The 27,281-nt window shown below is 34.7% G+C and overlaps 4 protein-coding genes across 7 annotated transcripts; 2 read left to right on the forward strand and 2 right to left on the reverse strand.

Moving 5' to 3' along the window:
- Positions 1-1,354: 1,354 nt before the first annotated feature.
- On the forward strand, positions 1,355-10,505 carry LOC101214416 (phosphopantothenate--cysteine ligase 2). 4 transcript variants are annotated; one of them, XM_011659143.2, is made up of 10 exons: positions 1,355-1,761; positions 5,947-6,140; positions 6,404-6,527; positions 6,615-6,659; positions 6,757-6,842; positions 7,230-7,282; positions 7,431-7,490; positions 8,110-8,211; positions 8,777-8,896; positions 9,859-10,505. In XM_011659143.2, exons 2-10 carry the CDS (start codon positions 5,996-5,998, stop codon positions 10,120-10,122), a joined length of 999 nt encoding a protein of 332 aa, XP_011657445.1. In that variant the 5' UTR covers positions 1,355-1,761; positions 5,947-5,995; the 3' UTR covers positions 10,123-10,505. The 4 variants fall into 4 exon arrangements, with proteins under 4 accessions (XP_011657445.1, XP_011657447.1, XP_004146777.1 ...); XM_011659145.2 differs by lacking the exon at positions 1,355-1,761 and adding an exon at positions 3,909-4,669; XM_004146729.3 differs by lacking the exon at positions 1,355-1,761 and adding an exon at positions 4,676-5,452.
- LOC101221477 (pentatricopeptide repeat-containing protein At1g19720) lies at positions 1,822-3,855 on the forward strand. The gene has a single exon (XM_004146757.3). The coding sequence runs from the start codon at positions 1,822-1,824 to the stop codon at positions 3,853-3,855; it is 2,034 nt and encodes a 677-aa protein (XP_004146805.1).
- Positions 10,506-13,139: 2,634 nt separating the features above from the next.
- On the reverse strand, positions 13,140-15,405 carry LOC101214898 (chaperone protein dnaJ 20, chloroplastic). The gene is made up of 5 exons (XM_004146731.3): positions 15,037-15,405; positions 14,794-14,868; positions 14,066-14,205; positions 13,782-13,919; positions 13,140-13,606 (listed from the first exon to the last, which is right to left on the reverse strand). The coding sequence occupies exons 1-5, from the start codon at positions 15,287-15,289 to the stop codon at positions 13,397-13,399; spliced, it is 816 nt and encodes a 271-aa protein (XP_004146779.2). The 5' UTR covers positions 15,290-15,405; the 3' UTR covers positions 13,140-13,396.
- A 1,648-nt stretch (positions 15,406-17,053) lies between these two features.
- On the reverse strand, positions 17,054-25,837 carry LOC101214656 (3'-5' exoribonuclease 1). Its single transcript, XM_004146730.3, has 5 exons — positions 25,708-25,837; positions 25,505-25,587; positions 20,500-21,092; positions 18,790-18,965; positions 17,054-17,979 (listed from the first exon to the last, which is right to left on the reverse strand). The coding sequence occupies exons 2-5, from the start codon at positions 25,524-25,526 to the stop codon at positions 17,526-17,528; spliced, it is 1,245 nt and encodes a 414-aa protein (XP_004146778.1). The 5' UTR covers positions 25,527-25,587; positions 25,708-25,837; the 3' UTR covers positions 17,054-17,525.
- Between the last annotated feature and the right edge of the window lie 1,444 nt (positions 25,838-27,281).

The following is a 27,281-nucleotide window of genomic DNA, read 5'->3' on the forward strand; positions in this document are numbered from 1 at the left end:
ATAGTGAAAGTTTGTTCATACCATTTGTTTTAAATAGAAATGCACGTTTTCTGGTGGGACGAGATTCTGACAGAAAATTGGATTAATTACCTCTGCTGAACTATTATATACATGGTGCCAAGTTTGTTCGGATGACTTTTTCATGTGCGTAGAAATATATAACAATTGATTACTTTTTTAAACAGTTGAAAAGTCGTTCTAAACAGATTTTTTTGACACTAGGAGTGGAGCAATGTCATGATTTCGGACCACCTAAGTCTAGATGGTGGATTATATTACCTATATCATGTGTATACCCAACATGTATGATCTTGCATAGTAGAACTTATGGACGTATAGTAGTGGTTGTTCACTCTATTCATATTGTTGGTGTATGGATGATTTAGTGATAATTGGCTTACATTTTTTTCACTCTATTCACATTGTTGATGTATCGATAGTTGAGTGATAATTGGCTTACATTTTTTCTAAGGTTCAATATTTTACTTCTCATTTTGAAATTGTTGTACTAAAAATTAGAAAGAAAAAAAAAATCTTATAAACTCTACGATAGGTATTATTGAATTGACTAACAATAAATAGTGGGTTTGTTTCAATTAGGGCCCTGAGTTTCAAATTTCAGTTTCGGATGTAAAACGCTAAATTTCAATACCTAAATTAATTAAATCTATTAAATTTGTAAAGAAAGTTAACTTGCCGTTTTTAAAACTATATATACATTTTTAAAAAAAAAAACTTGCAAATGTCTTTTTTGGACAATCTTTGTTTACAAAATTAATTTTTGTTTTTCTTGGACAATCTCAACCGGAACCGGACTCATCCGGAAGATTTTTAAAATCTTGGAGCAATTTCATCAACCTCATTTGAGATTCATCATTTACACGAGTTTATATCGATGAAATGACCTAAATTAATCAAACAAAACCACTTACATTAAGTTAAAACAAGATACAAAAACATTTCCAACCGTTTTCAACTTCACAAATAACTCATTTGCCTTCAATTTCACAAATTAATTATGAATCCTAAAATTAAAACAAACCCCCTAAAATGTTAAAATGATTCAAAGTTAATTACTCAATAAGTTGAAACACACTACATAGTCGCACGAAAATCGATCAATTTAAAAAAGTTTAAGAGCAAAAACCTTAAAACTCACTTAAAAATGAGAAGCTTGATTTCGTTTGGAGATCCAAGAATATTTTGGTAATTTTTGCATAGCTTTGATTTTGAATTTTAAAAGCAAAACAACAACAAAAAAGAAAACTTGAGACGAGTCCAGCCGTGGTTGTTCGAGAAAAAAAAAGTTTTTTTAAAGCACTCTCTCTTGGAATATAAAACCAAAATCCCCTCCACAGGGCATCAGTCTATCAGGGAAGCGCTCCGTGGGTCACAGGTCGGAGACAACCGCAGCTCTTGTTTCATCAGTTACCACTCAGTCCCCGTTCTTGCATAGGAAGCTTTCCCCGCCTCTTTCTGCTTGAAGAAGTAGATTTCCCCTTGAATTGGGTTAAACGTTAGGCTATTGGCCTTGGGAAAAAGATCTCCCTATCTCACTCAGAACTAAGAAAGACCTGAAACTGGGACTTGTGTCGTTTTCTACATTTCTCCTCACGTTCGAGAGCGCCTGCGCCTATTTTGAACTCTAACATGGGGAAAGCTCCACCGCAGTACAGTATATTGACTCGAGATTTCCCATTGTCATTGTCACCATCTTCTTCTTGCTGTTTTCCATCGTCCATGTCTCCTACGCAGACATAGGTACATCTTTCAATTCTGAGCTCACAACGCTTTGTCTTCAACATTTTTTTTCCTTTAACTATGGCAACTCCGGTATATGGTTTTGCTTCCTCAAATAATGCTTCTCTTCGCCTTCCATCATTCCCCAAGTTTCACTTCGACCTCTATCCCAATTCTAGCTTTTCTCGAAATTCCATGAATGTAGCTTGTAGAATGCATTTCCATGCGGTATCGGCCCATAATAGACCCAATTGTCAATTTTCTCCAATTGCTATACGTACGGATCGTAATTGCGAAGGTGTTAATGTCCCAATCCCTCGTAGTTTTGCTTTGTTTGATCATAGTGCCCAGGTTGTTAAATTAAATGATTGTCGAGTTGATAATTTGTTTGGAAAGAAGTTGACTAAGTTTTATGTCAAGGATGTTAAGTGCGTGGACAGTGACAGTAAGGTGTTCGATGAAATTCCTGAGAGAACGCTGCCAGCCTATGCAGCTTTGATTAGAGCGTATTGTCGATCAGAGAAGTGGAATGAGCTCTTTGCGGCATTCAGATCGATGGTTGATGAGGGTATACTACCCGATAAATACTTAGTGCCCACGATTCTTAAAGCATGTTCCAGAAGACAAATGGTGAAGACTGGTAAAATGGCTCATGGGTATGCCATTAGGAAGAGGATGGTCTCTGATATTGTTATTGAGAATGCTCTTATGGATTTCTATGGCAATTGTGGGGATTTGAGTTCTTCGATCAATGTTTTTGATTCGATGAGTGAAAAAGATGTGGTTTCGTGGACCGCGCTTGTCTCTGCCTACATTGAAGAAGGTCTTTTGAATGAGGCGATGGAAGTATTTCACTCCATGCAGTCTAGTGGGTTGAAGCCTGATTTGATATCTTGGAATGCACTGGTCTCAGGGTTTGCTCGATATGGAGAGACTAATACTGCGCTCACATACTTGGAAGCCATGCAAGAAGAAGGATTGAGACCAAGGGTTAATTCATGGAACGGAGTCATATCAGGCTGTGTTCAAAATGGATATTTCAAAGATGCTTTGGATGTATTTATTAATATGCTGTTGTTTCCTGAGAATCCAAATTCTGTTACTGTTGCGAGTATATTACCAGCTTGTGCAGGGTTGAGAGATCTAGGTTTAGGCAGGGCTGTTCATGCATATGCTCTTAAGTGCGAGCTGTGTACAAACATTTACGTCGAAGGATCATTAGTTGATATGTATTCAAAATGCGGACAAGATGATCGTGCTGAAGAAATTTTTGCCAAAGCAGAGAAGAAAAACATTACATTGTGGAATGAAATTATTGCAACTTACATGAACCAGGGAAAGAATAGCTGGGCGTTAGAACATTTTAGATCAATGCAGCATCATGGACTAAAACCTGATGTTGTAACCTACAACACACTGCTAGCTGGATATGCAAAAAATGGGCAGAAAGTTGAAGCATATGAGTTGCTATCTGATATGTTACAAGAAAATTTGGTGCCAAATGTTATATCTTTAAATGTTTTAGTGTCTGGATTTCAACAATCTGGGTTAAATTATGAAGCTCTAGAATTATGCCAGACCATGCTATGCACGGGCTCCCTTCTTAACAAGACGATTGCTTTTCCGGTCATACCAAATACCGTCACTCTAACTGCTGCTCTGGCAGCTTGTGCTAGCTTGAATTTGTTGCACAAAGGGAAGGAAATCCATGGATATATGTTGAGGAATTATTTTGTAAACAACTACTTCATTTCAAGTGCTCTAATTAACATGTACGCAAAGTGTGGGGATATTGATTCGGCAATTCAAGTATTTAGCAGAATAAAGAACCGGAATGTAGTTTGTTGGAATGCTTTGATTGCAGGTCTTTTGAGAACAATGCAGCACAAAATGGCAGTTGAACTATTCTGTCAAATGCTAGTAGAAGGCATAAAACCAAGTTCAGCCACTTTTTCAATACTTCTCCCTGCCTTATCTGAAAGGGCAGATTTGAAAGTGAGAAGACAGCTGCATTCCTATATCATCAAAAGTCAGCACCTTGAATCACGCAACGACCTTGCAAATGTCTTAAGTTCAGACAATGTTGATGTTGGAGTTTTGCTCCATGGAATATAATGCATAGTATTGTGTGATCATATAAAGGCCGTTCTCTCTCTGAAAATGGTCGGGATTCCCTTTTTTCTAGTACCTGGATGAAAATATTAGATGAAGATTAAGGCAGTGAAAGATAATTCTGTATTATGAAAGAGTCCAGTTCAGCATGATACACCTGACCCGCGTTAGTGGCAATCGGCCAAACTTTGGTTTCAATACATGGGACTTCCTTCAGATGATGAGGCACGACATCTGATCACCACCACGGTTCAAGGGGAACTTTCTTGCCGGATGGGATGATGTTTAAAAAATGCATCTGGTGCTAAGGTGCGCGCCATGCTATTTCATTGCAAGTAAGAGTTTAATATATACCTCCCAGCCTCTTATCCCTAAGACGACAGACTGATCAAGCATTACTATACGTATTATCCTCCTAAGAGTACTCGTCTAGACTTGGCTCTCTGACCCATTGTAACTAAGACTCAGATTTTCCTATTTTTGGGATTACATCCAATATGCAAATCCATGCCATGGTTAAGTTTAGTGAGAAGGCATGTGCTTATTGAAAATGAGTGAATCCTAAGTTTCTACGTTTTTAAGTTTTCACAATGGAAAAAAGTCAAGTGGGAATGTGGATGAAGATGAAAATCCGAGGATGATACGCATACAAGACAAGGTTTATATATAATTAGTCTTGGGCATCTTTTCTCAATGCTCAAGAATTGATGTTGCATCTCACGTTTTGCACTGACATCAATCAATTGAGAGATGGAGAGAGTTGACGTCAGATCGTTATATAAATCTGTACTTGAGGGAATTTTTCTCCTTAGCAGAGGTAGACTGACACTAATTATTTGAGCCATGGTCTAAAATTTTTCGGTATCAGCTGATTCACTTTTTAAATGCTTAAAAATAATTACGAAATGCTACACTTCACAACCTGCATCTGCATAGCATCATTTTCTATTCCAACAAAATCAAGACATGAGAACGCTACCAGCTACCATCACCATCATGTATTATGGGAATGAATGAATATGTTCAGTAAAAGATCTATTGTTTACAGATTTAATCCCTAGATCTATCGACATCTTCCCATTCATGTTGTAATTTGAACAATGAGATTCTAAACGTCTAATTCTTCTAAATGTCGGGATTGAAGTTGTATCTCAATTGTTTGTCATGAAGTTCATAGACATTGAATTCGACTACGTATTCAGTTTGACCATTTTCACTAGTTGGGTTGGGTTCGTTTGATAATTTTCCTCTCAAAGTTTCAACTGTTTAAATGGTCAAACCCATATTTAAGAATCACAATTAAGGATAAAAATGGCAGGAAGAAAGAGAAAACACGATAGAGAAAGCAGTGAGAACTGGACAAGTCTTTAAATAGACAGGCAGATAATGTAGGTACGAAAATGAAAATAGGGAATCGTATTATCAGTTTGAAAAAGATTACCTTCAAATTCAAGCGGACGGCAGGGAGTACAATCGGTAACAACATCAAATCGAGCGTTTATTGACCAACAACAGTTAGCAAGATGCATTTCGATTATTGATAAAGATTCGAATTGGGGAAAAACCCTAAGATTTGAACTTCTGAAGCAATTTTTTACTGGTATGAGGTCCAGTTGCTGAAAGCTTGTAATTAGCTTCTTGAGTTTAATTTTCTTGCCCATATCTCGGCTTTTTGTTTGAAACTTCTGTGATTTATGTATGTCACTTTTAGAAGAAAACAATAGATATAAGTCTGACGTTCTGGGAACGAGCAAGAAAGAATATAGAACTGAGAAACAGAGCACAAAAAATGAGTTCGTCAAATTTGAGGTCGGTCGGTCTAGTCTTGTGTTGCTCGTAAAATAGATTTGCCGCTGGAAGCGAATTGTCCCTTCTAAAAGTTCGATATTGTAAATTGATGTTCATCTCGACTTTATTTTATATATTCATTAATGAAGTATAATATTGATTATGGAGGAATTTGCTTAACCATGCAAGTTTTATTTCCCTTTCATATTCCTTGCAATTTCTGACGCAATTATTTGTTTACTTATTTATATTTTTCATATTACTATATCAATATTTGTGCCTAAATTTTGTTCTTTTTGCATTCAGACTTCATACTGTGGTTTTAGATAGTGATTCTCTTGGAAGACCTTTCCAAATGGATGTAAACAGACTGCAGAAAGCGCAAGAGGCCCTTGATGCCGAAATTAAATCATTTTTTGATTCAGCTCCCCCTTTGAGGAATATTGAGGATATCGGCAAAGATTTAAGAAAGTTTGTTGAATTTAATCCACCCCAAGCCGGTAAGTTCTCTCTTCGTTAATCTCTTAAGCATGTCTTTTTGTTTTGATTAGTTGTTACTCCCTAATATTCTACTGGGGATTACTCAATCTGCTATCCTGCAAGTGCCTGTATTGTTTAACACTTACTTGACATTCTGGAAAGTTACAGATCTATTAAGAACTATTTTTTGAAGTAAATGGAATAAACAAACCATTCGAATAAATTGAGGAGTTGTAATTTTATCTAACTTGTTTCATTGGGTAAATTTTGCTTTGAATTATAGGAACTCAAATTGACAGGAAAGTTGTTTGTGTGACATCTGGTGGCACCACAGTTCCTTTAGAGCAAAGATGTGTTCGCTATATAGACAACTTCAGCTCAGGTCACAGAGGCGCAGCGTCCACAGAGTAAATGACATTACATTTCAGCATGTGTTACACTAGAGACCACATATTGAGTTTGCTTTTTTAACCGATCTTGCTAATTTTTCTTAGGTACTTTCTGAAGGCTGGATATTCAGTTATCTTCTTATATCGAAAGTACGCACTTATCTTTGGTGGAATATCATGGTGTAATAATTATTCTACGTTTAGGCTTGATACTCTCCTGAGCTAATTGGTGTGGTTCTGTGATCAGGGGAACCCGTCAACCATATTGCAGTTTGCTCCCTGATGATCCGTTTCTGGAGTGTCTTGAGTTCACTCAGGAGTCAGGCATACAAGGTTTGTGATTTTCTTTAACCTTAAGTTTATCGTATCCGTACCCTGTGGTAACAATGACAGTGTCATATGTTCTTGATGGGGAATTAACTGCCTGCTTAATCTGTGGAATCCATAATAATACTTAAAAGGAGCATTTGCTCATAGGAAAATAAATGCTCAACTTAAAAGCACTTTACATGATATTGTCAGTTGTAGTAAGATCAATGCCAGTTGTCAATCACTTTGAATTGGATATTGATTTATAATTCGGAGAACTTTATGAAGAAGTTTTGTGTTGCCAGTGGCCCAGTTTATGTAACCTTTATCTTCTAACACTTCAATTTTCATGTTATTGATTAATTGTTTCAATTCATGGTGCTCATGACTTAAATTCATTTCAATATTCAGTGCGCCAGCCTTATTCGGAAGCAGTTAAGAATGCAATCAGTGAGCATCATGCTGTATGGACTATTCAATAGTATTATCATCACTCAATTTAGAGCTTAATTGTTCTTTATCTTTCCCGTGTATTATACTATTATCCCATATCTAGCTTAGTTGATGACGAAATACCACTGATTAGGAAATTTAGAAATTTGACTATTGCAGGCAATAGCAAATGGCACACTTCTGAAACTTCCTTTTACAACGATTTTTGAGTATCTTCAGGTAATTTTCCTTTGTGTGCGTGTGTATATACCAGGTAGTGTTATGCCCATATTTGTGTGGTAGCTGCGGGAGTGATTTGTTACCAGAGAACATGTACCTTATTTTCGGTCAAAACTTACAGTGTCTTTAAATCAAAACCTCAAAGTTGCATACAAGTTTTGTTGAAAGCATCGTGGTGTTCACAAGTAGAAATATCACTCTAAATCCTCAAAGTTTGAAGGAATGAAGCTTTATCAAACTCAAGAGCACAAGGGAAGGAAAGAGTTATCTTGATCACCTTCCATTAGAATTTAGAAACAGATAATAAAGCTGTATGTACTTATCATCAAAGGAAAAAAAACTGTCACATACTGTTCCCACAGCACAATGGAAAAGATACAAAAATAATTAATCCATTGTTTTTAGTAATTAAGTGCATCTAGCTTATACTTTCAACAACCTTAAGTAGAAACATATGAAGCGCATGCAAACATAGGGGGCTAAATATTCTTTTTCATCCTTTTTTTTTTGCTAAGTTTATGGCCTCTACTAGCTGGGCAAAATTTGGCCACTTGATACATTATCGTCATATGTTTTTTTCTTTCGTCCTTCCTTCATGATCTTATTGTCTACCTTGCAGATGTTGCACCTGGTTGCAATATCAATGAGGAGTATTGGACCCCATGCACTCTTTTATCTTGCTGCAGCTGTCTCTGACTTTTACGTTCCATGGGAGAGCATGGTAATGGTTTAGCATGAATCAGATGAAACAAGTTTTAATTCTTCTCATTTCTTAATTTCTCAGCTGTTTCACAAATTAGAGAGAGAAAAGTCTGGATGGTAGCGTCCATACTTGCATTTCAAATATTGTTTTTGTCAAGAAAATATTAAGTATTCACATAGTTAAACTTGTCATTCTATCAAAGTTTTCGAGTAAAATGATAATTTAAAATGACATCAAAATAGAAGGTCCTGTGTATATATATTCTTTTATTTTTTTGGTGTAACACTCTCCCTTTAGTTTCTCTCTCTTTGCCCCAATTGTGGAAGGTAAAAATTTCAAGAAGGTTAAGCTTTGTATTTGGAAGGTTAGGGCATTGAATTGTTAAGATTTCACATGCAATGTCAGAGAATAAACGATAATCATGAATTCAAAGTTTTTCCTTGTTTAAGAAAACAGGGAGTTTAATATTGTATTTGAATGATAGTGGTTCTCAATCGTCAAATGTCAATTTATTGGTTTAGTCATTCATGAAACTACTTTTAGATTAGTGCCTTCATCCAATATTTTAGTTTTTCCATTTCAGGCAGAGCACAAGATTCAGTCAGGATCAGGGCCTTTAGACATGCGACTTGTTCAGGTGCCAAAGATGCTATCAAGGCTGAGGAGTGAGTGGGCTCCAATGGCGTACTGCATATCCTTCAAGGTATGTTCTGGTGTTCAAAACATGTGAAGGTTCCTCCCTCCCCCCCTCTCTCGAGAAAAAAATGGAGTGAGACAATGAGGTATGGATGAAAGCCCCATCTGAAATTTAAAAATACTGTCCATATTGCTAAAGTAAACGAATTTGAGGAATCAACATATCTCCCCAACTTTCCTCCGTAGACCACAGTTCTTACACACCACACGTACATAGGTCCGTAGGGCCGTAGGAGGACTGGAATGGAGTTTCATAGAACCATTCTTCTTTTAACAAATGACTGCCGCACATCAATTGGTCAAAAGCCAGTTGAATGGATTTAGGGACATCTTGGTTGTAATTCCTAAGACAATTAGAAGCTTGCATTGAGAAAAGTCAAGCAAGGATAGTGGAGAAGTTATGTGATTAATCTCTTCATTCCTTTCACTCCCCAACAGATACTTATTAGGTGGAGAGGATTTTGGGATTGTTCATTTGCTGAGTCTTGTCTGATATATTATGTCCCATAGAACCCATAAAAAGGTCTCCAAACAACCTTTAAACATTGGAGAATTCAATAACCAAATCCCTGAACCAACAGGAGCCTCTGAACTAGCCAGAAGTCAATCATAAGTTATGTTTACATGTTATCCTCGATCAGATTTTCTGGATAGAACGCCTATTAGCAAATTGATAATTGGTATTATAGGTCGGGGATGGGCAATTACTAGTTTCTTTCCCTTTTTCTTTTCTTTTTGGTTGCGACTGAACCTGAGAACTCCAAGATTGTCAGGTTGGTCTTAACATTATTTTACTCAAACTAGCAATGCCCCCATAAAATAGTACTATAATGGTTTAATACCATACCATATAAATGTCTGAAACTGAAACAAGGATGCTTTGCTACAATCATGCCATTGTATCAAAATTAAGAGCCATTTATGGTTCTATTCATTTTCACTAAAATCTCTCATTTGCTTAAACAACAGCTAGAGACTGATGTAAAAATCCTCTTGGAGAAGGCAAATGCAGCTCTGAGAAAGTACAAGATGCATATGGTCATTGCAAATGAACTTTTGACTCGGAAAGAGGAGGTGACTCTTGTTACCACAAATGAAAAGATTCATGTTCGGCGTGATCCAAAACTGGTTGGCGACATTGTAGAGAAACATATTATCAAACATGTTGTCGACAAGCATTCTGCTTACGTGGATAATTTCGACCACAAAGTCTCAAGGGCCAGTGGATCATAGGAGTAATTGAGTACAAAATTGAAAAGCCCTTATCTTTTGGTTATACTTTCCTTGCCTGGTTTACATGGTTCTGCTCTTGGCGTCGAAGACCAAATATTCCTCCTGAGTTATTTAATTTTGTCGAACGTAAAGTTTAGCGCGAAGCTTTACATAGATGCAATTGTTCTAATTTTACAGATTGTTAATGATCCTCAATTTCTCATGTAAAAGCTTGTTATTTCACTGATTAGTGAAAGTTAAAGCGGCTTTTAGAGGCATGGCATACAAAGTTGCGTTAATAAAATCATGTCCTTTATGTCCTTTTCAGTTACTTTTTGTAATAGCAAACTTAGCTGGTTGGATATTCCATTTGAGTTTGAATTAGATACCCAACTTTTAACCAACTTCTTTCCTATGCTCTCGTTTAGGATCTTGTTTTTTGTTGTCGAAATTTAAACCTCTCCTAAAATTCTATAATGAGAAAACACTAGTCAAATTTTTTATTTATTATTATTTATAATTTTCACAACTTCTCTTGGTTTAGCGGAAATTGGATAACAAAACAAAAAAAACTTATAGATATAAGTGGTATTTGTAAGCTTAATTTTAAAAAAGGAGAAATATTGGGTACCAAATAGAATTTTAATAATAAACTCAACTCTGTTCTTCGAAGTTGAATTTCAAGTTGGTGTGGAAATTGATGACTCGACATCGGCCGCCATTAGCAACAAAACCGACCGAATCGACTTTTGGTCGGTTTTTTGTTTTTTTGTTTTTGTTTTTGCTTTACTTTCCTTTCTACCCTCTTTCTTTTCTCTCCCACTTTCCTTTTTTAGTTAATTAGTAAAAACATAAAAATTAGACTCTAAATATACTACCAAAATAAAACCATTCCCATTAAATTTTGGTAGGGAATAAATAATACGTGGTAGATCAATTTTTTAAAACATGTCAAATGAATTTAACTAGACTAATAAATTTAATTTTGTTTGGAAAGTAAATAAATAAAAATTAATAAAATAATTGTAAATTCACTTCCAAAAAATAAAAAAAAATATTTATATATATATATATGAATAAACATTAAAAGAAGGGAGAAAAGGAGAAGAAAAAAAAAGGAATTTGGTTGGTCGATTGAGTCTCGTACTTCTAACCAAAACCAATTGACTACAAGTCGATTTTTCTTACAAGAAAACTGAAACCAACTAACACTATCACTTGCTCCGACTGATCGACTTTAGTTCAATCAATTTTTGTCAATCGTTTCGATTTCTTGGTCTATCGTGCTCACCCCGAGATATGTTGATGGTTGGAGTTAAGTCATTCCTTTAAAGACATTTTCAAATACAACATAATGAACTAAACTATTTGCAAAATTAGCAAAATTTCAAATTTTATCAATAATAGACATTGAGAGTGTATCATTGATATTGTCACACCGCCACTTGAAAAAAGCGCCCTCTATGTATCAAGTGTGGACATGACTTGGGCGAACCAATCTTTCAAGGTGAAACACCAAAACATCTAGGTATTTCTTTAACTTTACTTAAACCTTAGGCAAAAGTAGTAATTATTTTATTAAGAACTTGCTACAACATAAGCATACATCTTACCATTAAGGATTACAAAACTTAGGCTAACTGCTACTATGCAACACACAGGTATTTAACAACGGCCTCCTCTCGTGTCGCCTGACGGCACTTCTACGCTTAACCTAGGGAGGGAAACTTAAGACGTAAGCTAATAGCTTAGTGAGTGACAAGAATTTAGATATTCGTTTTGGAAAATACAATTACATACAATAAAAGCTTTCTTACTTTCATAAATGTCTTAACACTTCACTACGCATTAAGCAGCACAATAATCACATTAGCCTCTATTTATTCCTAACGTCTTGATATTGAACTTCATCAATGCAAGAACTACTGTGATTATTATAATTGCTCCGACGATTGACTTGAACACAGATCACTCAACGCGTTCAGTCATTCTTCTACAAAAGTGAACCACTCAACATATGGCAGCCTCTACTCTTATATGCATATAATATCTAACTTTTGATAATGAATAAGGCTAATGGTTTTGTATACATACAAGCATCACAACAATAAAACTTTAAAAACATAAACATACTTCAAATTGATCATGTTACTTTGTGTGTATATATGAGATCACAGTATGAACATATCTAAAAACATGACTTTAGTGGTAAAAATATTTTCAAAAGCTTGCTTTTCTTTGGAATGGTCACTCGCTTAGCTAAACATTTCTTTTTTCCCTTTCTTTCTTTCTTATTGTCTAGCTCTTCTTCCCTCTTGTCACTTGGTCTTACAACGAAGCTTCACCTTTTAAAACTCTTTTGATATAACTTCCTCTTATCTAAACACACTTAAATTAATTCTTCTTCAAACCTATTTATACTCTCCTTAAATCTGATTAGTCAGTGTTGTACTTCTCCTAATTTCGAAAGCTCCTACTTAGCATGTCACACGTGTTAGTTTAGTATCCTTCTTAAACCATGCTTAACTTAAACTTAACCCGTGTTTAACTGACTAATCATTTAGGTTTACACTTAACCAACTCTTACTCACCTGATAATGATTAAGTGTTCATTGTTATCTTCCCACCAACTCCTCCTTGGTTAGCTCATCACCTAATAATTGGTTAAGGGTTCATTGCCGCCTTCCCTTCTTGCATACTCTTGTTGTACCGGGTTGCCTTTCTTCACAACGTGTTGTCCGACTCATTTGCCTTTCGTTATCTCAAAACGTCTACTCAAGTTTAATTTTGCTAACTTAAAAAATTAATTCAAGAAACTCCTTTATTAGGATGCGGATTCCACATATATAAACTGAAATTTCGTTTTAGCCATCATCATTTACGAGGATTTTCCTGTTTCTCCAATATACTTGTAACTGCTTTTTGAGATGTCATAGCCATGCTTACAAGCATTTTACTCGAAACTATAATGTTGAAAATATTATATAAATGTTTCTTCAAGAAAAGAAACCGCATGTCATTCAAACTTAAAAAAGTAATTTTGCAAAAGTAACTCAAATTGAAGAATATTTTCCAATAATCACATTCTACTTATAATCGAAGTTTTTTTCTTTTGGGAGGGGGTTGGATATATTTCATGTGCAAGAATCATTTTCTTTCTTTCGGACTGTAAACTAAATAGTATATACAATTCTTCTGTACAACAAATACTAAAGGTATACTAGAGTTTCTCTTTCTGTTTCTTCTTTTGATATTTGCAGCATTTTCTTTAAGGCCAATAAATTCAATGTACTATCTACAGGTTGTCATCATCATCTGTATCGAGCTCGAGGCCTTCCTCAGCTAAAAGTTGGCTTATTACCTTCTTCTTTTCCTCCTCTGCTTTTCTTCGCATTAAATCCCTCTTCTTCAAGACAAGTACGTGGCGCTTCAGTGTGCTGTTAAAGTACTCTATTGACGCCTTCTTTTCTTTTGCCACTAATCTTTTCTCTTCGCCTGGATCAACCTGAAATACCATCCACTTCATAAACGAGGTGCATTCTTAACAAAATTCCCAGACTTCAGTTCTTTTTTCTTTTTAAATATCAAATGTAGAGATAGAGAAGAATGAACCCGAGTCCCTTTTTTGGAATTGGAAAATGATGATCAAGTGTATTTCCCAGCATTAAAGTTTTGTTCACCTTTGATTGAGAAAGGCGTCGAGCTCTTAGATTCATCTCACGCTGCTGTTGCTCAGCCCAAGCCGCTATTGCCATCTCGCCCCGTTGATCAAAAGCTTTGCGCTTTTTTATAAGCCACTCCATCCATGCTTGGGATGCCTAACAACCAGCAGAATAAGTTATTTGTAAGAAACTAAGATGAGGATTTATTCGACAATCGAATACTCTACAAAATGAAATTCTCAAATAAAAAGCTACACTCTCTTCATTTAAAGTTAAAATCCACTTAATAAGTGAAATCAAACCTTCATTGGATTAACTCGATTATCTACATCATACTGCCTCCGCTTCTCATCATCCATGAGCAATTCATAAGCAGCTTGAATCTTGATGAATCTAGCTTCAGCAGTTTCTCCTTCTTCAAGAGTTCCTCTACCATCATAAACTTTGAAAAAAGATAGAACCCAGTTCACAGTTACAGAAATAAGTTCATTAACCAAGCACAACAGACAAAGAAAGGAAGCTTTTTTTTAGTTTTTTGGTGTGGGGTAGTGCGAAAGACAATACTGATTTACACATAGCAGAGCACGGCAACGGCAAGAACTTGCAAAAAAATTATCACAGTACTTCCATAAGACAAAATAAAACTTGAAAACTCATGATCTTTCTATCTAAATTCAGGCCTAAAAATAAATAACAATCTCTGCTTCATTTTATTTTATTTTGGGAGGGGGAGCTGATAACCCCCTCACCACTCTTATGCATAACTCCAATAAATTTAGTGACTGGAAATGATTATGTATCAACACAAAGGAGAATATATGGCTTACCATCCAGCTTAGAAATGGTTTAATATGTGACTAACTTAGATGGTCTAGTATTTTATTTCCAGAGTTGTCTTTCCTTCCTTGTCAAAATTGATCAATATCTCAGGATTTTTTTTTTCTTTTCAAGATATGAAGAACTTCATGAATTTAATCATTCGTGCGAAACTTTAAACTACATAATTGATTCACTTGGGCAAGGAGCAAACCATCCGGATGATAAAATTTAGCCAAGCGTCTATAGGAACTTTTTATCTGTTCATCATCAGCATCCCTCTCTAATTCTGTTTTCATTGAAACAAAAAACAAATGAAAAAAAAGTTTCCAATCAGTCAATAGACAGCAAACTAAAAATATTCCAGATTCAATAACGACAGTATTCGTCCCATTTATCCAATCAAAGTTTTTCACGAAAACCACAAGAGGTATAAAAAGAAGCAAAAGAAAGTTACCGAGAGTTTCGTAGGGAGATTTTTCGTTAGCCCAATTGGAAGCCATGGCGAGCGTTCTCCGTTGATTGATACGGAACCAGTTCTGGGTGGGACAAAAGCAGGGCGAGGAATTGAAGGTGGGAGAGAAAAGTGAGAACCGGCGCTTGTTATTAGGGTTCCGAAAGGAAACCGTGGGCATAGAGCGGAATCTGCTGCTAAAGATGAAGGAAGAAAACATGGCATGAGGCCTACACGCTGTCCTCAAATTGCTCATCTTTTGCTCCACAACTACAAACTGTGAAGCAAATTGATACAGAAGAAGAAGAAGAAAAGCTTGGAGCTTTAACTGTTAACAGAAATGACCCGTTTCTTCACAGGAACATAACAATAGAAAGAAAAAACCTTTATTTTTCTTTTATATACACAGTGTTATTAAAGTAAATGATCCTAAATGATAAAACATTTTAAATTCGGTTCGAGTTTGTTACATATAGAAGTGATATCCATTAGTCGGAGTTATTTTTTTACATAATCAAACATTGGTTTAGTAAATGTTCAAACTGACCTCTTTTTACATCATCGAATCTTGGTTTAGTAAATGTTCAAACTGACCTCTTTTTACATCATCAAACTTTGGTTTAGTAAATGTTCAAACTGACCACTGACATCGATAGATAGGAATCAATCGTTGATTTTTGTTGATTAGTCGATCTAGTTTAACATTTAAAAATTCTTGATTTTAAATTTTCGAAACTAATCCCTCTCGTTTTCCAACAGTTCAACTCTAATTTGATAAATTACCTTGATTTTTTTTTTTGTCTATCATTCTCGTTCATATTCATACTTATAATTAGTGATATTTTAAAAATTTTCTATATTTTATAAATATTTTAATTTATTTTATTATATTTAAAAATGTTAATTTTTTTAAAATAATATTCATGAATATTTTGAATGACTTGAATTTAAAACCTTGACATTTTTGTCGACATAATATTTTAAATATTCTAAACCTTGTACACTCCCATTTTTTATTACTATCTTCTACATTGAATAGCAATTAACTGACATTTCTTAGAAAAAATTCAAGTAAAATGTAATACTTCCTTCATTTGGCTGTTTACGCAATAATGAAATCTTGTTTGCTATACATTTTACTTTTATTTTAACAAACAAAGTTTATATTTGTTTTTTAAAAAAATAATTTAAACTGGGAGAAAATTATTTCAAAAAGTAGCTAATGTTCTTTTACCATCATCATTCTCTCACATAATCAATTTTCATTACTATATACGGTGACAGAATCCATCCTTAGTAAGTTAGTATCATATAGTCAATAAATTACTATAACTCTTTTAGACAGATTGTTTTTATATATTTTTCTACAATTAATGTGTTGATTTGAATCTCCAATCTCAAAGGAACACCCTCGTCTTCCTTGCATGGAAAGGTAACAAAAACACTATTATTCCACACCACCACTTATTTCAAGAGCTTGTCTTTATGAAAAGGGAAACCATTAAAGACATAAATTAAGTAAGGAGGAAAAATATAACAATATTGTTTTTTTAAAACAAGAAACAGCTTTTCATTAATATAACGATTACAAATAAATGTGTAAGGTCTAATGAGTACAAACTCTGTGAAAAAAAATTTAAAAAAAACACACAAAAGCTATCTAGAGAACCATAAATCTTTTAAACAAAGGATTTTTTTTCAAGACCCCCTCATCTTCTTTGAACAAGTTAAAAAAAAACAAAAACTTTGGGAGCCTGAAATAATGAAACCTCCACAAACTATACAAAAAGAGAACAAAGCCAAGAATTTAACTTTATTATTGTCCATACTCTCTCCAAATAAAATAACATTGAAGTAGAAAAACATATGAAACCACCTATTCAATCATACAACTGAAAAGAGCTTTCCTAAAACACATGAAAACCTACCATCTTTGGTGTAATATTAGTAACATAATCATGGAAGAAAAAGATGTATATAGATCTAATAAGGCAACTAACATTAGAACCAAGTAAGAATATTGGGGGGAATGATATTAGCAATTATACTGATTGCCTTTAGATTACGATTAAAAATAAAAATAGAAAGCAAAGCATACCTATCCAAAAGATTATTCAGATAATTTAGCATGCCTGATCGATCATTATAAAAGCACCATCCTAACTACCCATAATCTCTTCACAACTCACACCCCAATAGGTTCTCCAGTCAATAAGTCAGACTTTACATGTTGGAAGCTCCCAAAAGCTTGCACCACTTTTTTTTCTTCTTTTTTAGGAGCATAATTTCACAGTTCAACCACCAACTCATCTAATTCTGTATGACTCAGAAACCTCACCAAGCACCTTCTACCAGGAGACAGAAATCAAACTTCATATCTTCCAATACATTTTTTTTTGCATTTTACTCTTTTGTTTATTTTTTTTTTTTTTCTTTACATAAATTCATTTAGTGAACTCTTCGATAAGAAGATTCATAAACCATTTCATGCATCAGGGAGTGGCCCACTCGAAGTAATGGCAGCGTGCCCCCTTGGTAGCAGTCCAGTTCCCACAGCCAAAGAAGAAACTCCCTTGCTTTGGTCCTGGCTTGCGAACCATACCTCTGCTGCTTCTAACCCCACAGAAACAGTAAGGGAAGTATTGGACAATGGGAATGTGCATAGGCTTTGGTTTCATTGGCGGTTGTGGAGGGAAAGTCACAGTTTCTGGGGATTGTTTCCATTGCAATGGACAGTCAGTAGTCTGCCACATCAATGAATTGGTTATGGAGAATCTGAAGCCTTTATGCATAATAAGAGCAAGTAAACGAGCAGTGTTCTTGGCATCATCAAGACCACAATGAGCACGACCTTCCCAATCTAAGCCTGCCATCTCAACAGCTTCCTTCAGATTGCATCGTGCTCCCCCAAAAACCTCACGAAATGGAACTTTTAAATTGATCCATCTATCAATCGAATCAGAAAAGAGAAGTAAGAACTACATCCAGTACTCAATAGAAATACAGTTCTTTGTAAATAGCATGTTTATCTACAAGTGAAGTTTTGGGTGCCAACATATGGTGGAACATATATATGCTTCATACATGGAGAATATCAAAATGCACACAACGTCGTTTCTTATTGCAATGATCTTTTACTCGAAGACTACGAAACTGCCTGTCAACAACCAATGTCAAGGGAATACTGCTCTACAGGAAGACACGTATGCCAGACTGCTAAGTCAAAAAGATTGTGCTTTCCCTCCAAATTTAGGAACTTTTTTCTGCTAAAGTTATTAAAAACAACAAGCACTTGATTGCCATCGAGAACAAATTAGAGAAGAAGGAAATTTGCATCTTTAGCTAAAGCTGTCAGAATTAGACTTGGAAAATTGCTAGGTGATGAAGATATCACAATTATTGACTGATTGGTTCATTTTTATCCGAGATTTTAAGATCCAAATGTGGGGACACTCCTACCTTGATCATTTTATTTCCAGCACAACCAATAGCAATAAAATGACTATGTTCCTTGGATTTTATGTCCTAATGCACTTGAATTATTTTTTTTCTTTTCTTGAAACGGAAACAAGATTTTTCATTGAAATAATGAATGAGTCTAATGCCCAAAGAAATTCTAGTCTTGTATTTGTAAGTTTGAAGCTTTTTTACTTTTGTTTCCTCTCATGCACTTCCGAATTTGCGATTGCAAAAGTGATATAATTTTAATTATTATTTGTGCCATATATCAAGAGAATTTCTACAAGGATCATTTACCGGTTGAAATATGGAGGCTTCCGAATCTTCTTGAAACGGCATTCCGACTCTAACATAACTCTGCAATCCCAGTTTGACCAAGTTACCACTGCAAAATTTGTATTCTTAATCCCCCTCTTTTCAAGCCATTTATCATGCCTGAGGAGAGCTTCATTGAGAGTAACACCTCTGTCCACCTATAGATAGAAATGAGATAAGATAAAAATCAAAATGCGTCCTAAACCAACGAGCAAGTATAATAATTAAAGAAACAGAATGAGACCCGCAACACTCCAAAGGTCCAGTTTCATGGAAACAGATAGTTCCCTTAGACATTCCATCCAAGAACATATTTATGAAAAAAAGATAGCAATCAATATGGAAGGAAGGTAAACAAAATCTTCCTACTCAAATATCAAGGGAACAGCAAAGTGCCTTCAAGGGAATCAACATCTTATAAAATGCAGACCAAGCTCCAAGGAGGAAGATCTCTAGATGAAATTGACGATCTTATCCCTCCCAAAGGAAACAAGCCAAAAGAAAAACCTAGCATTCTTCGGAATACTGATTATTGAACTTCCAAGGCTAGGATACAAGGAATAAATTTTAAAAAAGGCAGAAAAAACAGCACTAAAAAGAGGCATTGTCAGTACAAGAATCCTCCCAAAAGTCCCACCCCACTCCAATAAATGATGTGAACCCCTAGAAGTAGCTTTCCATTTGTATATCCATATCATAATTTTAAAATGGAATAAATTGTGAACCAAACGACTTCTTGAAACATCAAAACGGTGTTTCTGTCTTCTTCTCAGAAATTTAATACTAGCTTCAAACAACCTGTTGTGTAAAATATCAAGGAAGATCAGGACATGTATGATAGACCCCCAATTAAGCGGGTCTACTTGGAGAAATAAAAGAAAGTGAGAAGGGCAAAGAGGGCAAAGAGGGCAAAGTGGGAAAAATGATGTAATTAGTCAGGAATCAGGAGGTTGTTACGGGAGAATACGATTGTGTAGGTTCATAGGCACTTTGTAAGCTAGAGTGTTTTTCCTTTTAAGGGATGTTGAGAGACAGTCATTTTATCATCTTTTGACAGATACGTTTTGTAGCTCTTCGGGCCTTGTAGAAGAGGGGAGAACTCGAGCTTTCTTGGCATTTTGCTTAAACAGTGAATATATAAATTAATCAATGTCAACAATGTAAGAACTTTTATAACTATCATGATTTCCACCAAAAATATAGGGGTAAAAAATACTTTTTATACTTGGGTCTACTACATTTGTTAATATACTTGGGGCTACTAAGGTGTGTTTTTATTTGCCCATCGTCATTTTACTGCTTCTCCCCACACAATAAGCCCTCATGCTACTGCTACACTGAACCAACTGAAACTATTAGTTGGCAACTCAGACAACTTGTTTTTTAGCCTCACAACGATTCAGCAAGAATTCAATCCAACTCTAAAACATAGATAAACCAACCTATGAAGACCCCTATAAAAGGTAGAGATAGGCCACATGGTTGAGTAAGACCAGTCATTATAAGGACCTGATAAGCTTGATAAGATGCAACCTTGAAGCCTAATTTTATTTTGAAAATTAAAATATATGTGTATATATAACCATGAGACATTTCATTGATAGAATGAGACAAGTCTAATATCAAAATACAATAATGCTCCAAATGTAATTATTTAATTCAAATAAATAGAAAACTGAGCTTTGAACAAACCTGAATTTGCTGAATGCCAGTTAGATCCCTGCAGAAATCACTCAAGTGCTGATTACAAGTTGGGCGCACATAAGTCTGAAAGCAAGCTTCCAGATGGCCAGTCACACTATTTACAATGACAGATGGGAACTCAATTATCTCCTGTGGATGAGGATTTCTATCTTTATCACACGTTGCTTCAAAGTCTATAACCACAAAATATTGGAACTCTTGCAACCGAACATCGCAATAATTAGGTTCAAACATTTTGAAAGGAAAATATTGGAAGCGGTTCTCCACTGGCAAAGAGTAGAACTGGCAATCAGAAGCACTCATCTGGCACTGCTGCACCTTTTGAGATTCGAAGTGGAAGGCTGGCCATGATCTAGAATTATGCTGATAAGCAGGTTTGTTGTGAAATTCATTTGGACGTTCAATGAAATTGTTAACCAATGGGTGGTTTGTTTCAGGAATATCATTGTTGGCATGACAACTGATTTCATCTGTAAGTTCTTGGAAACCATCAGCAGAATTTCCACTATGTTGCAGACTGAATGGCATTCCATTATTCTGGAGGCATTTTATAGAGGCCTCACAGTTCCTCTGCATACTTTCTGCAAACATAGAAGCAAAAGAAATCACAATGAAATTGAGCTCAATATTGAATTGAGAAAAAAAATATAGAACATACAAAAAACCAAGCCTACAAAAAATGGGTCCCTTACAGAAAGGAACTCCAGCTAATAGAAATGCTACCTAAGAAATAATTACATAAAGTGTTCAAAATTGCCCAAAAAGAAGCATGATACCCCACCAAAAACCAAACCTCGCTAGGGTTCCATCTCCACACCTCTAAAGACTATTCTTCATCTCACACCACAAATCTCATAACAGTGCACACATCCTAGCAAGTCATAGAAAACAACCCTTCTCCCAAAAGGCAGATAGAGAAGGAACTCCCAATCATATCCCTTTAGTGAATACACGAGAAGCCGACTCCAAAGAAGATGATCCAGGTCTTCCTCCACCTTCCAACAAAGAATAAACAAAAAGACCCAACTAATGAGGTCATCTTTCTCGAGAGTCAATCCAAAGCGTCCCCACAGCCATGTAAATCTGCCAAGTAAAGAACTTAATCTTCTTTGATACCTTAATCCTCCATAGAGAATCAAACATTGACTCAATACTAAGATAAAGGTTCAATAAAAACACGGAAGGAGGAGTTGACACGAGAAACCATTAAGCGGACTAGGGCTCCAAGCACACACATCCCTCCTCCCAAGACTAAAGTTAAACTCACCAATCAAAGACATCCTCCGGTGTTTCCCTAACGGTCAGCAAACGACAAAAACCAAAAGAGAATTAAAAATGAGAAGACCATTGATGTTTCCAGAGGAAAACAAGAATAGATATCACATTAAGTCCAGAAGCTTATGGCTCTGCTCTGTAATCATTAAAAATGTTACAACTTTTTTCCATAAACAACATGAAAGAGATGTATTTAATCTCACCAACCAAAACATCTCAACGGCCAAGCAAACAAGGCATTTCCAATCATCTAAGAGAAGTACTCAAATAAAAGGCACTCCAACCTAGATTAATAAAAAAAACTCTCGAGACGTAAAAAGATTAAGTTTGTTGTAACCCATCAACTTAAACCAATTAAAGATGGTATGAGGATAGATTTGTGATCGAAATTTGAAACTCTAAAATAACCTTTTCTCCCAACTTTTGTTGACTTCTATTTGTTGGGCAGTAAAAAAAAATCCTAGCTCACAAGAGAAGGGAGTGTTAAGTAATAATGAAAATATTAAATTTTTTATAATTTATTTACTTGAGTTTTTGAGTCAAGTGATGACTTTAACAACAATTATCAGACTGCAATCTACCAAAGAAGAATAGAAGAGATAAAAACAATTAGAATCACGTGCAACTGGCAACATCAAACTGAAATTGAAAGGGTGTCGATCCAGCAACATAAAGACAAGGAACCCTGACTTAGAGGACAGCAATAATAGTTCTAGCCCTTAACCAAACCACCTAGCAATACTTTAACTGAAGGAGAACAATGTGGAATTGATTTTAGTCTAAAGTTCTATCGTATTTTAGATATAATAACTAAAACAAAACTATTATTGATATTTTTTAATTTACAATTTTTTAAAATGTTATGTCGTTTTTTGTCTAGATTAATTGTTAAGTACAAAGAGAAATAATTTTAATTACAAAAAATCAATATGGTATGATTTTAAAAATTGGTCATATTGGACATATGAAAAATTAGGAGATAGATTTTGGCTCGTGAAAAAGACGCACACACACATATATTTGTTATGTCTGGGCAGCTTTTGCACACCTCACCTATCTCATAGGACAACCTGTCTCACTCTACAGCATTTAATGTCAAAGGAAGTTGTAGAATATTAATTCCTGCTTTGTGTGTACCATATTCAGTGATGGAGTAGCTTCTCAGAGTTTCAATGGGTGGAGCCTCAAAGAAAAGTAAAGGTTTTGTGGAGAATTGTAGTTTGGTATTGTTTTCCAAGGAAGAAACCAGGAGATCTTTGAAAATAAATTGTGTACTTCAAAAGTGCCAAGTGTCTACCCTATGGAATAATATGGTCATTGCCATTTTGTGCAAACTATGGGATGAAAAGAGAATGCTAGACTGTTCAAAGGCAAAGATAGATCCTCCAAGGAAATCTTCGATCTACAAATCTTGCATGCTTCTTTTGGTGTAAAGATACACGTCTCTTTAACAACCATCATGAGTTTTCCTAGTGGTAAATAAGGGAAGCATGACCTTTATAAAGGGATAAGAGGTCATAGGTTCAATCCATCGTAGTCACCTGCCTAGATGTAATATCTTATGAGTTTCCTTGACACCTAAATGTTGTAGGGTCAGGCGAGTTGATCCAAGTTATTAGTCGAGGTGCGTGTAAGCTGCGCACATCCTTTTAATAGTTTCAGTGTAAATTTCCTTGTCACAAACTGGAGAAATCTTTTTTAATCCCATGATGAGCCTCTTTTGGATTATTTCATTCAATCAATAAAAGTTTTTCATTATCCAAAAAAAAAATAATAATAATGTATATATCTAAATTCATTTTTCATTACCATACAATCTAACTCTTTTTACAACCTAGCCACACAAACAATCTTAAATCTATGGAAAATTATGAAAGAACTTACTGTATATGGTTCTTTTTTATGAGAAACGTATGGAAGATTCATATAATTTTAAAGTACGTAACTGAGAAATTACTGTATATGATTTTAAACAAATCAGTGTACTGCCTCTACCCTATCAAAACTATCATACAAAGGTTTGCTTTAGATAGCACATACGGGCAGTTCCTGGTCCTTGCGAAAAGTAACTAGACGATTTATGAGTAGAAAGTATGTGACAAAGATAGGGAATAAGAAAAAAAATTACTTTTGTTCTTGATAATCTTTGTAAGTCAACCATCATGGGTTGGCCTAGTGGTAGTAGGAACATAAAAAAAAAAAAAAGCCAAAGGACTAAAGGATCATAAGTTCAATCCATGGTGGCCACCTACCAGCAATTTAATATTCTACAGGTTTTCTTAACACCCAAATGTTAATTGAGATGCGCATAAGCTAACCAAGACACTTATGAATATCAAAAAAGAGAAAAGAAAAAAAAGGATAATCTTTGTAGATATAGGAAATCTGGAGTTAAAAAGCATGATGCCCCTTCAGAAGTATGATAGAAAATATGGAGTAAATCTACACAACCAGTAAAGAAAGAGAGCTGGTAGAGGACTTCTTGATCCACCCAAGAGTGAATAACGAACGTGCCCAGTAAAATAGAAAGGATTAAAGAGGTAAAAAACAAGGGTTAATTTCCAAGGACTGGTGAATGTCTGGAGTGACAGGTTTTGCCCCAATCCCCCTTCTCTATGACCCCCTGGCCCCAAAAAATATAAATAAATAATTCTGCAACAATCAAGTCCCAAAGGATTCTAAAATGAGATTGCTTGAAGTTACTTATCCAAATAGAAATGAACCCGTTACAATGTCAACTTTAAGTGATCCAAAAGCTACAACACCTGAAAAGGAGGGAACCGGCACACATCCATTCTTTTGCAACCAGAAAGATCTTGACAGTATTGGAAATATTTTAAAAGAGATGGTTTCAAATGGTACTGAATACGGAAGCTGGTAAAGTGAATGAATGGTCGGGAGAGGGAGAGGGAGAGGGATAGATCGTTTTTCTTGAGGTAGCTAACTTACTAAAGATACTCAGCATTTAACTCAATAATTATGAATTGCATCATATTAATCCTCTTGAAAATATTACACTGGCGAGAATTAGCTAATTGCAAAGTGCCCGTTAGTCAGATGGTTAGAATTACATTCATGCCTCTTTCAACACCGATGATTCAATTCCAAGCTACCTAATAAAACCCCACTTCCAATTTTCCTTCTAAGATTCAAATAACCCAAAAAGGACAGAAGAAAAATCCAGATGATCCTTCTCTGTAAGCACAGTCTTTACCCTTCTAATTTTCATGCTTTAAACATTAAAGAAGTATTGAACTGAAAGAGTTTTGATTAAAGGGTCTTGCTATCTAAACTCCTCCCTGATGTGAATATGGAGCTCACAAACCCAATCTGAAACTATTTCTGTTATTCTATCAAATCGTCCCTTTGATATCTAGGCTCCATTACAAAAAAGCACCAAGAACTAACGTTAACTCAAAAGGGCAATGCCCATGTCAATTCTTCACTTGACTTCTCGATTTCCAATCATAAACTACCCTCAGCTCAAAAAATTAAAAATCAAAATTAACAACAACCCAATAAAGAATTAGAGATTACTAGTACTCGGTGTCGCAAAAAAAAAAAAAGTCGAACAACCCCCTTTGAACTGGAGGATGAAGGGAAAGGGAATGCGAGTAAATCAGCACAAAATTATACTGATTGGATCATAAAACAAAAGTAATACCAGTTGAGACAAAACTTAAAACAGTTCAAATAAGGATTGAAAGCAAAGACACACCTTTGCGTTCAAGGGCCATCATGATCTTGAGAGTAATTGAGATCGACCACCAAGTACATCAGATCTACCTCTGAAATTCCCTCCTGAAGAACACCGATAATCAGAACAAATATTATACCGAAGAGTTGCCATATATACTCACGTAATAAATGAGAAAAATAAAGAGAAAAAATTAACAAGAGAGAAGATAGAGAGAGAGAGACCTGGTGTGATCTGGAAGGTGAGCCGGGAGAGAGAGGAGGGAAGCAGTTTGGAAAAGGAGGAAACGAAAAAGAGTATATATGTACGTGTATTGCCGATGAAATATCGTATAAAACTCAAATTATCGTTAAAGAAAATTCGAATTCTAGTCGCGAAAATAAAATCATAGATCATGTTGTTATATTATTTTGGAGCATTTTTTAAAATAGTAAAATAAAATAAAATATTTATAAACTATAACAGAATTTTAGATTCTATATAGAATTTGTTATGGTCGTAAATATTTTGTAAAATTCATCATTTTAAAAAGATTTCTTATTTTCCCTTAAAAACAAATATAAAAAGTAAATTATTTTTTATTGTACCAAAATGAATCAAAGTATAGCAGAATATTATCGTTAAGATAGATTATTGTTTTGTGTTATATGGATCATGATAGACATAAATAATAGTTTGTCGTGATCTATCACAATATTTTACTTTTATAAATATTCGTTCAAATAATTTCTAAGAAAAATACTTTATTTCAAAAGAAAATATTGGAAAATAATTTTGTAAATTGGTTGATTTTTTATATTTTCGCTAGGGTTGGATCAAACCTTTGTGTGGGGTAGTTGATACTTGATAGTAAAAGTAGGTCGGTTTGTAGATACGTTTTTTTTATAACAAAAGCTAAAAACTATTAATCTTGTGGGCAATTGTTTTAAATGATAACATTGCTAAAAATATTTACAAATATAGTTGAATTTTAAATATCTAATGGTGATAGTTTTATCGATGTCTATCACTTGGTATTTTGCTACATTTGTAAACATCCTAATTCAATCTTTTGTATTTGAAAACAAGCATAAAAACAGAATTTAAATGTTGACGACGAGTTCAGTTTAAATAACGTAGTGAGATTTTCATATTGTATTGAATAACCATTCGAATTTGTAATCTAATGATAAGAAATATAACTTTTTATTTAAAAATAATAATTGATTTTATTTAGATGTACGAAAAAAGTGGATATGTTTATGTATTGATACTTTCACTAAATATACATAACAAACCATATTAAGACGATTTAGAATATAGGGTTGCCCGAAGGCGACATAGAAAAGTGTGTTCCGAGAATTAAAAAAAAAAGTTGAAGTATCTAGTTTCTATTTGTAATCATAAACAAGTGTTAGAGGGATGACAACTTGGAGTCTCTCAACCATTGACTTTACATGTAACCAAAGATGAGTGTCAGTAAATGGGCGTATATAAGCACCCTTATTTGACAACTTCAAATAAAGAGAATAAGAAATCTTCAAATGAAAGTCATGACCTTACTTCACACATGTTTAGTTGAACTATGCACTCCCCTATACTAATTTAAGCATTTGATTGCGGTAAGTTCGACATCAATTTAAACTTTGCTAGTATGAGTTCATGTAGAAGCACTACAAGAAAAATGGTATACGACGACAGTTATTTTCTGTCGCAAAAAAATATGTGACAGTTATTTACAACACATATAACGATGAACAAAAAATCACAAACAAATGTTAGAAGTACTTTTAATTAATAATGAGAAATACATTGAATT

The sequence above is a fragment of the Cucumis sativus genome, chromosome 6, assembly GCF_000004075.3.
Source record: "Cucumis sativus cultivar 9930 chromosome 6, Cucumber_9930_V3, whole genome shotgun sequence".
Classification (NCBI taxonomy): domain Eukaryota; kingdom Viridiplantae; phylum Streptophyta; class Magnoliopsida; order Cucurbitales; family Cucurbitaceae; genus Cucumis; species Cucumis sativus.

Coding starts and splice junctions, on each gene's coding strand:
- LOC101221477 (XM_004146757.3), top strand. CDS start 1,822: ATGGCAACTCCGGTATATGGTTTTGCTTCCTCAAATAATGCTTCTCTT.
- LOC101214416 (XM_031886951.1), top strand. CDS start 5,642: ATGAGTTCGTCAAATTTGAG. Junction 5,662..5,946: donor ATGAGTTCGTCAAATTTGAG/GTCGGTCGGTCT, acceptor TTTTGCATTCAG/ACTTCATACTGTGGTTTTAG. Junction 8,897..9,858: donor CGTACTGCATATCCTTCAAG/GTATGTTCTGGT, acceptor CTTAAACAACAG/CTAGAGACTGATGTAAAAAT.
- LOC101214898 (XM_004146731.3), bottom strand. CDS start 15,289: ATGAGCAATTTGAGGACAGCGTGTAGGCCTCATGCCATGTTTTCTTCC. Junction 13,920..14,065: donor ATCGAGTTAATCCAATGAAG/GTTTGATTTCAC, acceptor GCTGGTTGTTAG/GCATCCCAAGCATGGATGGA. Junction 13,607..13,781: donor GACGCCTTTCTCAATCAAAG/GTGAACAAAACT, acceptor ATGGTATTTCAG/GTTGATCCAGGCGAAGAGAA.
- LOC101214656 (XM_004146730.3), bottom strand. CDS start 25,526: ATGATGGCCCTTGAACGCAAAG. Junction 21,093..25,504: donor GATGGCCCTTGAACGCAAAG/GTGTGTCTTTGC, acceptor CTATGTTTGCAG/AAAGTATGCAGAGGAACTGT. Junction 18,966..20,499: donor CTGGCATTCAGCAAATTCAG/GTTTGTTCAAAG, acceptor TTCTATCTATAG/GTGGACAGAGGTGTTACTCT.